This window comes from Anomaloglossus baeobatrachus, chromosome 2 (genome assembly GCF_048569485.1).
Source record: "Anomaloglossus baeobatrachus isolate aAnoBae1 chromosome 2, aAnoBae1.hap1, whole genome shotgun sequence".
Lineage (NCBI taxonomy): Eukaryota > Metazoa > Chordata > Amphibia > Anura > Aromobatidae > Anomaloglossus > Anomaloglossus baeobatrachus.
The window spans coordinates 734,207,311-734,219,956 of record NC_134354.1 but is presented as its reverse complement, the minus strand read 5'-3'; the positions used below and the strand labels follow the sequence as shown (position 1 = coordinate 734,219,956).

The following is a 12,646-nucleotide window of genomic DNA, read 5'->3' as shown; positions in this document are numbered from 1 at the left end:
TTAGCATTTTTCTTGCTGACAGAACAAAGATATGCACATGTTAGTACATGCATTATTTATAAATTCCACCATATAAATAATATATTCCCAATAAGTCCTTCATCCATCAATGGTTTCTAGCAAAAGATAGAAACCACAATGGGGTTATTTTTAATATGGCAGAAAAACAATACCAAATGGTCTGTACCAACTTTACTGCTTTTCCCACCCACTGTAATTATAGTTTAAAATCTACTTTAGAAATCTAGGTTGATACTGGTGAAAATTTGTTTCTACTTAAAGCAAAGAAAGGCAGCAGATGTAAACCGCCCAGGCGAAAGACTAATATTCTAGCAGGATGCAGCTAAGAGAGCTTGTGATATAACTTCTGACTTCCAGCCAGTCAGATGTTACAGGCATAAGATGGCGCCGCAGGAGCGGAGCAACGCCGAAAAATGATGAAGCCGCTGGAAGGTATATGACAAGACACTTAAATTTAAAGTGGCACTCCAGCTCTGCAAATACCCCCACTGGAGTGGTGTTTTAATCCTTGAAGACAGGGAAATGTTCCGTATTAGTGTTTTAGTTTTTCTTCCTCTTCTTCCTAGAGCCATAACTCTTTTAATTGTTGCATAAAGCTGTATTAAAACTTGTTTTTTTGTGGGATGAGATGCCCCTCTAGGTTTGTGCTTCATAAATGATATACAAATTGCCTCTTCAGAGAGAAAGAGCACTTGAACTCTAGCACCACCTATTGGAAGTAGCGATGCTAAAAGTCAATATCGAACCTTTAACAAGACTTAGGGGTACTTTGCACATTGCGACATCGCTAGCATCGGCTAGCGATGCCGAGTGCGATAGCACCCGACCCTGTCGCACATGCGATATCTTGTGATAGCTGCCGTAGCGAACATTATCGCTACGCCAGCTTCACACGCACTTACCTGCCCTGCGACGTCACTCCGGCCGGCGAACCGTCTCTTTCCTCAGGGGGCGGGTCGTGCGGCGTCACAGCGACGTCACACGGCAGGCGGCCAATAGAAGCGGAGGACCGGAGATGAGCGGGACGTAAACATCCCGCCCACCTCCTTTCTTCCGCATAGCCGGTGGAGGCAGGCAAGGAGATGTTCCTCGCTCCTGCGGCTTCATACACAGCGATGTTTGCTGCCGCACGAACGACGAACAACATCGTATCTCCTATTGGTGCGACATTATTAAAATGACCGACACTACACAGATCACCGATTTACGACGCTTTTGCGATCGTTTATCGGTGCTTCTAGGCTTTACATGTTGCGACGTCGTTACTGGCGCCGGATGTGCGTCACTTTTCATTTGACCCCGACGAGATCGCAATAGCGATGTCGCAGTGTGCAAAGTACCCCTTAGGTTCAAAGCAAAATCAGAATCTTCTCATCAATGCAAAGCATAAGAACTTATTTGGTTTCAGGAGAGACCTCTGACTGGGGTCTAAGGCGTAAAATTTCTCCTTGTGGAGAGTGACATGTCTGACATGGCAGTGTAGGGAGGCTTATAAGCCATGCAATGCTCCTCTGGGAAATTAAATATGCATATTGTTGCTTCAGAGAGGAAGAGAACTTGAACTCGTACTGAAACTAACAAACCTACAAGTAAATATTGTCCCTTTTAATGAAATTGAGCTTCTGGTCAGGGTTTTATCATAAGTCATCATGACTTTTAGATTTGCTATTTCCAGTAGGTGGAACTAGAGATCAAGTTCTCTTCCTCTCTGAAGAGGCAATTTGCATATTTAACTTTCCATAGGAGCATTTCATGACTTATAAGCCTCCTTATACTGGCTTACCAGGCATATCCCTCTCCACAAGGAGAAACATTATCCCTTAGAACTCATAAATAATACTGTTAAGAGATTCACAACAGCATTTATGTAGATAAACATCAGTGATCAGAGCACTGCTGTCTGCCGCAGCTGATGGCTGTATAACACAGTTGGCACCTGTCATGTGTGAAATGTGCTTAGCTCCTGAGTCCGTTTAATGTATGCATACCTACCATAGGATGTGAGTGTATGGGGCTTGCTCACAGGAGCAATCCCCTACACTCAGACATGAGTTAAGGGCACTTTACACGCTGCAATATTGCTATCGAGATCACTAGCGTGGGTACCCGCCCCCGTTGGTTGTGCGACACGGGCAAATCGCTGCCCGTGGCGCACAACATCGCTTACACCCGTCACATGGACTTACCTTCCCTGCGACGTCGCTGTGGCCGGTGAACTGCCTCCTTTCTAAGGGGGCGGTTCATGCGGCGTCACAGCAACGTCACACGGCAGCCATCCAATAGAAGTGGAGGGGCGGAGATGAGCGGGCAGAATATCCCGCCCACTTCCTTCCTTCTTCATTGCCAGTGAACGCAGGTAAGGAGATGTTCGTCATTCCTGCGGTGTCACACATAGCGATGTGTGATGCGCAGGAACGACGAATAACCAGTGGCAACGATATTATGAAAAGGAGCGGCGTATCAACGATCAACGATTTTTGACGTTTTTGCGATTGTTGATCGTCGCTCCTAGCTGTCACACGCTGCGATGTCGCTAACGACGCCGGATGTGCATCACAGACACAGTGACCCCGACGATATATCGTTAGCGATGTCGCAGCGTGTAAAGCACCCTTTATACTATGGAGCAGTGCAGAGCTGTGATTTATTTTTCTCATGCCGATTCGGCATGAGAAAACAATTGCAGTATGTTGCAAGTGCCACTGCAAATTGAATCACGCGCACCCATACAAGTCTATGGGTGCATGTGAAACATAGGACTACAAGGGACAAACAAGGGAAAAAATGGAGAAATTAATCTCTCCATCTTCTCGGCACCTGTGATCCGATTCTCGTATGCGACAGTAAAATGACACCTGGCACACATTAGCAGCAGAGTTTGAGATGAGTGGCATTGGCATATCACATCCGATTCTCAAACATGAGATACCATACGCCAGTGTGACCCCCGGCCTAAGTCCTATGTCAGTAAGGGGTTAAGGACTAGAGATGAGCGAACTTTCCATTTTGAGGCTCAGGGTTCGGGCTCGGAAAATGATGTCAAAATCCCTGTGGTGAGTATCGCGCTGTGTTTGTTTTGGAGTGCTGCGCAGTATTGTGCGAGCTGCGGAAAGTGTGTGATCAGCTCAAATTTGACTTACATTCTGCATTCTAAGATGTTTTTTTCACGGAGAAATTAAAAAAAAAAAAAAAAGCACCACCCACCTCTGGAAATGTTTTGCTGTGGGCTGAAAGCAAAACATTTCAAGAGGTGGGTGGGCGGAGTGTGTTTGTTTTTTTGTTTGTTTTTTTAATTTCTCTATGAACAAAACATCTTAAAATGCAGAATGTAAGTCAATTTTGAGCTGATCATATACTTTCTGCAGCTCGCACAATGCTGCGCAGCACTCAGAAACAAGCACAGCGCAATACCACGAGGATTTCCACGTCATTTTCCAAGCCCGAACCCTGAGCCTCAAAACGGAAGGTTCGCTCATCTCTATTAAGGACGATAAAATTAGTAACCTTATTATCCACCAAAAACAAATCTTGGACATCAAAAAGCCTTAAAAAATGAACCTGTATTTGTAAGCACCTCAAACATCATCTCTAGTATTAATTTACAGCCATAGTTAAAGGGAATCTGTCGGCAGGTTTTTGCCACCTAATCTGAGAGGAGCATAAGGTAGGGGCAGAGATCCTGATTCCAGCGATGTGTCATCTACTGGGCTGCTTAGTGTAGTATTGATAAAATCACGGTTTAATCAGCAGTAGATTATCATTACAGTACTACTTAGCATGCTGCGGGTAGTCCAGCATATTCCTGAGCTCTGTATAACTGCTAGATCTGCAGCAGAGAAAACACTGATTTTATCAAAATGACAGCAATCAGCCCAGTAAGTGACACATCGCTGGAATCAGGGTCTCTGTCTCTACATTATGCTGCTCTCAGATGGGGGAGCAAAAACCTGGTGACAGATTCCCTTTAAGTCCACATTTTAAAGGCAAAGTGTGCATTGCTGGAGATATTAGACAACACAGCTCCATGCTACATAATCCTCAGTAATGGCTTCCACACACATAAAACTGCATGCATGTATGTCACAGAAAAATGTCTCCTGTACTAGAGAAAAAAACCACTAAGGCCCTGTGCGCACTTGCCGTTTTTTTGCCGCGGATTTCCTGTGGCTTTGCTGCATGTTTCGCTGCATCTTATGTTCATAACATCTCTGCAGTGATTCACCAGCAAAACCTATGGGGGAAAAAAATGCTGTGCGCACTATGCGGATTTTGACAGCTGCATGTTTTGCTGCGGGATTCCCGCAGCAAAAATAATTGCATGTCACTTCTTTTCCACACGTCGCTGCGGGATTTCACTCCATTGACTCCAATGTAATCGTGAATAATAGGGAATAACGCAGGCAGCAAGTTCTGTGCGGTTCATTGCGTTTTCCTGCGTTATTCCCTCCGGTATTTCGCGGTTTCGGGACATAATGTTCATCGCTGCCTGCGGAAGTGATGTCATTATGACAGGAAGAGCAGAGAGTAAACACACACAGATCACAGACACACACATCACTGACACAGACACATAGAATACACACACATCGCACTCACACACAGACATATAGAATACACATACAAATCAAACGGACATATAGAAAAAAAAAACACGTGGGCTCCGCTGTATTTTTAGCTTCCAGCTGAGGTAAGCACACAGCAGCGGCCCGGTATTCTCAGGCTGGGGAGGGCGACGGCCAGGGTTAATGCCCCCCCCCCTCCCGCAGCCGAGAAGATCAGCACGCAGCTGACCCGGGACTGTCGCATCCATTATGCGGCAGTCTCAGAGTGTCCCCGGCTCTTTCTGTTGCCGTGATGCGGTGGCAATCAGGGTAATATAAGGAGTTAAAGGGAACCAATCATCAGGATTTTCGTGTATAAGCTGCAGCCAGTGCAGTACTGGCACTATCATGCACAGTGTGTACATACCATCAGGGGGCAGCTCGGGTGTTTAGGCAGTGAAATACAACTTTATAAAGTTTGAAATTTCGTGCACTTTTTGATTGACGTGTGCACCTCTCTGTTAATGTCCGGGCGGGTTATGCAGGAGTGCCCCGCCCCCCCACCAGCCTGTTCCTCCCTCTCTCCTGATGTCCGGGCGGGTTATGCACGTGTTCCCCGCCCCCCCGCGCTGCCTGTTCCTCCCTCCCTCCCTCTGGCTGTATGTAAATATCTAATCTTCAGAAACATGGCGCCGGAGTGGGCCTCTGCGCATAGCGCTTATCTCCGGCGCCATGTTTCTGAAGCCCGCGTTACAGCTTGGTGTCTGCAGACTGCAGAACAGCTGATCGGAGGACGCGATCAGCTGTAGCTATGATGACGTGCCGCCTCAGGACACCGGGCCAGGAAAGCAGCCTGCCAGCGACATCGGGGGTCAGGTGAGGTAAGTTCACAATGGACTCACATGACCCCGTGACGGCAGTGCTGCGAGACCCGGTCACGGTAGTGATATCGCGTCCTCCGATCAGCTGTTCTGCAGTCTGCAGACACCAAGCTGTGTAATGCGGGCTTCAGAAACATGGCGCCGGAGATAAGCGCTATGCGCAGAGGCCCACTCCGGCGCCATGTTTCTGAAGATTAGATATTTACATACAGCCGGAGGGAGGGAGGAACAGGCAGCGCGTAGGGGCGGGGAACTCGTGCATAACCCGCCCGGACATCAGGAGAGAGGGAGGAACAGGCTGGTGGGGGGGCGGGGAACTCCTGCATAACCCGCCCGGACATTAACAGAGAGGTGCACACGTCAATCAAAAAGTGCACGAAATTTCAAACTTTATAAAGTTGGATTTCACTGACTAAACAGCCGAGCTGCCCCCTGATGGTATGTACACACTGTGCATGATAGTGCCAGTACTGCACTGGCTGCAGCTTATACACGAAAATCCTGATGATTGGTTCCCTTTAATGGCGGCGGATCGCCGCCACTAAGTCCAGGCTTGATCATGGCAGCGTCTATGTGACAGCTGACATGATCAACCCATAAGTAAAGTGAAAAAAACACACACCGAAAAATCCTTTATTTTAAATAAAACACAAAAAAGCCTGTTTCACCCCTTTATTAACCCCTTCCAAACACACAGCTCCAGCATAATCCACGTGCTGCAATGCTTGCATCCAGCCACGACTGACACACAGCGCTGAATGCAGCCTCGCAATGAGACAGCAGAGGTAACCACAGGTCATTTCCCACGGCCGGTAATGTGAACAACACATTACCGCTCGGGAGACATGCAGCGTGTGCTCACAGGGACTTTATCTATCTATCTATCTATCTAGCTATCCCTCTATCTATTCTTCTATCTATTCTTCTATCTGTCTATTTATCTATTTATCTATCTACTATCTATCTGAGAAGAAATTACTTTTTTTTTTTTCAATGTGCTTTATTGCATTGAATGCATTAAACCACATGTACCAATCCGCACGCGGCAAAACTGCGGCAATACCGCGAACAATACCGCGGTAAAACCGCGGCAAACCGCATGCGGTTTTGAGTGCAGTTTGCCGTGTTTTTTTACCGCGGGTGCGGTAATTTTTCAGACCCTGCAGAATTTTCTTAAGAAAATTCAGTTTTCCAGTGCGCACAGGGCCTAACTATGCTATTAGTTGAATACATGCTCTGTATTAGATATTTGATTTTCTTTTTTTGCATATTATATTATATTCAATAACTCTGTCACCAGGTCACACATGGCTAGTTTTTGCTCTTGTCTTATTCCCGCTGTTCCCCTCAAAAATCCATTTTTATTTATTTTTTTATATTAAATCCACCATATGGTTCTGGATAGTTGGATTTTTTACTTAGTGAATCGATGGAGAAACAAGGGGGGAGGGGGAGGGGAGATGGAATCCAGCACCAGCAAAAATATATATATAAAAATCAAAAATGTATTGACACATAGATATTAAAATTTTGAAAACCGCAAAAAAGCAGAAAAGGGCATTAAAAGGATACAGCAGAAAAGGATACAATAATGCCTTTTTCTGCTTTTTTGTGTTTTTCAAAATTTTAATATCTATGTTTCAATAAATTTTTGATTTTTATATATATATTTTTGCTGGTGCTGGATTCTATCTCCCCTCCCCCTCCCCCCTTTTTCCTCCATCGATTCACCGTTGATTCCAGACCAGGCTGCTCTGGAGGATCCGTGCAACTTTTATCCATCCGGGGACCTTATATCCTGATAAGCTGAAAACCTTTTTGCCTTATTTTTTATTTAGTGCTACTTTTTTTTTGGTCATTAACAAGGGGGCGGTGATCACAGGGTAGTTCTGGAGAGCAGCCTAGAGACACGCCTCCAGATAATCTGTGAGCCAAACCCCCTTAAATTATCCCCGAAAAAAAACAACAATACATCTGGAACCGTATGGATTACTTAGGGAAGCAGCAATAAAACAAGAGCTAAAACTTTTTTGAGCTTGTGACAGGTCCTCTTTCATAGAATCATTGAATGGTAGAGTTGGAAGGGACACCAAGAGCCATCAGGTCCAACCCCCTGCGAGTGCAGGCTTTCCTAATACTTCCCATCTTTATGTTTAGCCAGTTTCCACTTGAAGATTTCCATTGATGGAGAGCTCACCATCTCCCGTGATCGCCTGTTTCACTCCCTGACTGCCCTCATCACCTCCCGTCGTCGCCTGTTCCACTCCCTGACTGCCCTCACTGTCAGAAAGTTTTTCCTAATGTCTAATCTGAATCTCCTTCCTCTTAGTTTCATCCCATTACTTCTTGTACTTCCTTGTGCTAATGAGAATAGGGTGGTTCCCTTTGCACTGTGACTTCCTTTCAGATATTTGTAGATCGCTATTAAGTCTCCTCTCAGCATTCTCTTTTTCAAACTAAATAGGGGTTGTCTCAAGAAGGAGATTTGTGGTATATGGGGAAATGATAGTACATCGTCTGTATGAGTCAGAGCAGTGATAGTGAGGGTGAGTCGACAAGGAACGGGGGCGCCCGGGAAAGTTAGGGTGTCATACCTTCCGCTGACAGGAAGGAGTCAGTCTTAGGTAACTATACAGGGCTATCATATTGATCCCCTTATGACATTGATATTAACTTTTGAAATAACCTACTCCCCTTTGTTAAATACATATATGTGTGTGCGGGTGTTCACCTGGGCAAATTTTAATATTGAAGATTGAAATAAAGATTATGTTTTAAAGGGATTTGTTTTGTTCACGGTAAAACAGATTTTTGACTAACCTGTCATTTGGATTTTGGTTAGCTGACTTCGACTTTGGCAGACCTGGCCTAACCTTGTGGTACATGGTCATCAGCATATAAATGGCAGCTACGTCATACCACAACCACATACTACAACCTAAATTAAAAACGGACGGCTGGTTACATCTATATCCGCTGATTACAGCTGATAGCCGGGGAGGTCAAAAGTGGATCAGAAAGAGGTTTTCTAGATTTAATTAATTTATCAAAACTGCCTAAAGGGAAAAAGAAACCTCTTTGTTGCCCATAGCAACCAATAAGAGCTCAGGTTTCATTTTTCAAACAGCTCTGTATACATGAAAGCTGCACTGTAATTGGTTACTATGGACGACAAAGTTTTCTTTTAGACAGATCTGACTCAATATATGTTTAGCATTTCTAGATTAACCCCTTCACGACCGGCCGATTTTTCGCTTTCCGTTTTTTTTTTTTCGCCATTCTTTTTCTGAGAGACGTAACTTTTTTATTTTTCAGTCAATATGGTCATGTCAGGACGGAACGAGCTGTACTTTTAAATGAAACCATCAGTTTTACCATATAGTGTACTGGAAAATGGCAAAAAAATTGCAAATGCAGAAAAATTGCAAAAAAAGTGCAATAGCACTATGGTTTTTGAGATATTTTATTCACTGTGTTCACTATATGGTAAAACTGATGAGTGGGTGTGATTCCTCGGGTCAGTGCGAGTTCGTAGACACCAAACATGTATAGGTTTACTTTTATATAAGGGGTTAAAAAAAAATCGGAAGTTTGTCCGAAAAAAGTGGCGCACGTTTTACGCCCTATTCCGTGACCCGTAGCGTTCTCATTTTTCGGGATCTATGGCTCAGTGATGGCTTATTTTTTGCGTCTCGAGCTGATGTTTTTAACGGTACCATTTTTGCGCAGATGCTACGTTTTGATCGCCTCTTATTTCATTTTGCGCAAAAGTTGCGGCGACAAAAAAACGTCGTTTTGGCGTTTGGAATTTTTTTGCCGCTACGCCATATACTGATCAGATTAATTGATTTTATATTTTGATAGATCGGGCGTTTCTGAACGCGGCGATACCAAATGTGTGTATATATTTTATTTTTTTAACCCTTTAATTTTCAATGGGGCGAATGGGGGGTGATTTGAACTTTTAGGTTTTTTTGTTTTTTTTTAATTTTTTAAAACTTTTTTTTAACTTTTTTTTTTTATTTTACTAGTCCCCCTAGGGGGCTATTGCGATCAGCAGTCCGATCGCTCTGCACTATCTGCTGATCACAGCTACCTAGCTGTAAACAGCAGATACGCTCACTGTCTTTTTCACTGTGCAGCGGGCACAGCGAAAGTGAAAGCAAGTCATGTGTAGTACAGGAGTCATCACATGACCCTGTGCTACCATGACAACTATCGGAAGTCACGTGATTGCGTCACGTGACTTCCGGTATCGGGCGGTAAGTAAAAGTTTACCTCGATTGCGCCATATAAGGGGTTAAACGGCACGAGCAGATAACGATTCTGCTCGTGCCTAGCAGGCACACATCTCAGCTGTGAAAATCAGCTAAGATGTGTGTCGATCGCCGCATGCTGCTGCCGGAGGACTGCGGGCAGTAACGTTATGACCGCTAGGACGTAATTTTACTGCCCGCGGTCGTTAAGGGGTTAAACTTAAAAAAAAAGCATTCTGCATGTATTTGCTCACCAGACAAAAAAAAACAAAGACAAACCCCTAAATATCATGCAGAATTTCAAAAACTCAACTTTCATGTAAAAATGTTGATTCTATTTCATTAAAACATTCCACAAAAATAATAATAATTTAAAGAAATATCCTGCATTTTTACATAATTTAGAGATGATTAACAGTTAGTAATGGGATAATTCAGGAATTATAGTATTTTTTCAAACAGTTTTGTTAGATCAGAGGGGAAAAAAATGCACAAAAACAACATTCCTTAGACTAGCACGTCTACAAGCTGATGGTACTGTACCTGCATAGCCCCAGAGAAGCTGCTGCGCTACAATGTAATATATCATATTGTTTAAAACATCAAAATGTGATTGTACATTATATTACAATGATCTATGAAATCTAAACAGGATATTGAATAACTGAGCCTCCCTGAGCCTCAGAGTCATGTCCTGAGCCTTTGTCACATCATAGTCTAATCAACATACATGATGCAGCGGCCTACCGGGATTCCCTACGGGTCCAGTACCTGGACAGAGCATTTTCTACCTATTCTTATTCAAAGTAGATCTCATTACGAAAAAAATATCCGCTATAAAGCAGTTCAGTATTACATTATGGGAGCTCAAGGCCTCATGGACACAGCCATATTGTGAGCAAGTGTTACACCACCATTGTATAGCACCCACACAGGTGTTCTGACGCCACAGGGACTGTGCGTGAAGGAATACCTATCAGCTAATCAGCAATTGTCTAACACAATCGGCAGTGTACGGTCACCTTTAGCAATGGCTAATGACTAGAGTAGCAATGGCTAATGACTAGAGTAAGGGAAAGTGTTAGTATGTACAGTGTGATAAAGATTTCCCGGTTGCAGAGGGAATGGAGGGCCAGGATGTGAGTAGTGACAAAGAGTCAGATGGTTGACTGGTGAGACAGACCTGAGAAAAGTTAGTTTTGCAGTGTGGTTCCAGGTGTGCAGAACCCAGAGGTATCCTCTGTTTGTCTGGAGCCTATGGCTCACCTCATGACAGTCTTAGTGTAGCTGTCCAAGGCAGCATTTGGGCACGCATAGCTGTGGAGACAGGAATGGGTTCAAGTAGTGGCTTAGGCTTGGCAGCTGGAAGGCTAATACCCAGTGTGAGGGCTAGGCAGAAGAAGTACCCCAGAGAACAGCGGCAGCAGAACGGGATAGGAATGGTCATGTCTGTCGAAAAGGCTAAAAAATAAATAAACCGTTCCATGTAGTTTTGTAAAGAGACTCTCTGTGTAATGTGTTGCCCTGCCATGTCTACAACGGTGACTGGCTGTGGGGTGATGGATGCTCCCCTAAAGACCAAAGTAAGTGTCACAGCCCCTATCGGGGCGGATCACAAGCATAAGTTTAGTCTAGTGTCGTAGAGCAGAGCCCTGTCGGTCCGACGTTTGCTCCCCTCTACAATGACATGACTGTGACAACACACAGTAACATCCAAGGCAACAAGGAATGGCCTAAATTTAAAAGGCCTAAGAGACTAGGCTCAAATATATATATATATATATATATATATATATATATATATATATATATACTGCTCAAAAAATAAGGGGGGCACCAAAATACAAAATCCTTGTTTAAGTGTTCCCTTTATTTTTTTGAGCAGTATATTTTGATGGTACTAAAATTTCCCCAAAATTCAGCAAATTGCCTTTTTCATAGATTAATGTGTGGTTGTAGCAATTTCTTCATTTGTGATTAAAACATGCATTGGGTCTTGTATAAAAACTGAACATACATCAATGTACAAAATGAAAACGAACAAAAAAATTAAAAGTAGACAGTCCTACACCCTCACCTCTACTTGTCGCAGCTTCCTTCAACGCTGTTAGAATTTTAGGCTTTAAATCTTGAGAAAGAAGTCTTCCTTCCAAACCTGGAAACAGTGCTCTGGAAGACATGACAGTTTTGTTTCAATCACATCTTTTTTTACCCTAAATGGACAATGTCATAATTTGTACAGAATGTGCCACGTTTTCATAAATTTTAAACCACTTTTTCTTGTACAATATTGAGCAAAAGCAAATAACGCTTTTCTGTAATAGACAACTGAAGAATGGATTCCACGATCAAACATTTAGGTTATGTGCCCACGGGAGCTTTTTGCTGCGGAGTTTGCCGCGGAAAACCTTCGGATTTTTCTGGATTTTCCAGATAAATCCGCAGGTTCTAGCATGTACAGGCACTCCCCATGTTACCCTATGGGACATGGGGAGTGTCTGTGTCCACGCTGCGGAAAGTGCGGCTGCGGAGATCCCTCAGCCGCACCTAACTGCATGTCAATTATTCATGCGGATTTACTTGCGGAGATCCCAGCCCTCCGCTATGGAGATAGAGGCCGGGACGTCCGCAGGTAAATTGCGTGAAAGTCCGCATGTTTCCCGCAGCTATTCCGCTGTAATCTCGCAGCTAAAAATAGCTGTGGATGCCGGCGGGCAGCTGCGGGAAACATGCGGCCGTACCTGCGAATATATCCGCAGGTACGAGCGCCCGTGGGCACATGGCCTTATAGTGTCTGTCTTGGGAAAACAAGAATCCTACAAAATGGATCCTTCGCTTTACTTTTTCTAAAAAGTGCAAAAAAAGCTTTGGGTTTTGCAAAACCCTCTTCTTCCTTGCAACCTTAAGCCGGCCAATCGCATTAGATAGCTATCGGCTGAATGATGCT

At 44.1% G+C, this 12,646-nt stretch overlaps 1 protein-coding gene across 1 annotated transcript in view; it reads right to left on the bottom strand.

The window, feature by feature from the left end:
- Window positions 1-12,646, bottom strand: part of SACS (sacsin molecular chaperone) — a 97,280-nt gene that overhangs the window by 15,095 nt on the left and 69,539 nt on the right. Inside the window, exon 8 of the mRNA XM_075337387.1 lies at window positions 11,777-11,868. Within this exon, the coding sequence (XP_075193502.1) occupies window positions 11,777-11,868 (92 nt within the window). The remainder of the gene's footprint in view (window positions 1-11,776; window positions 11,869-12,646) is intronic.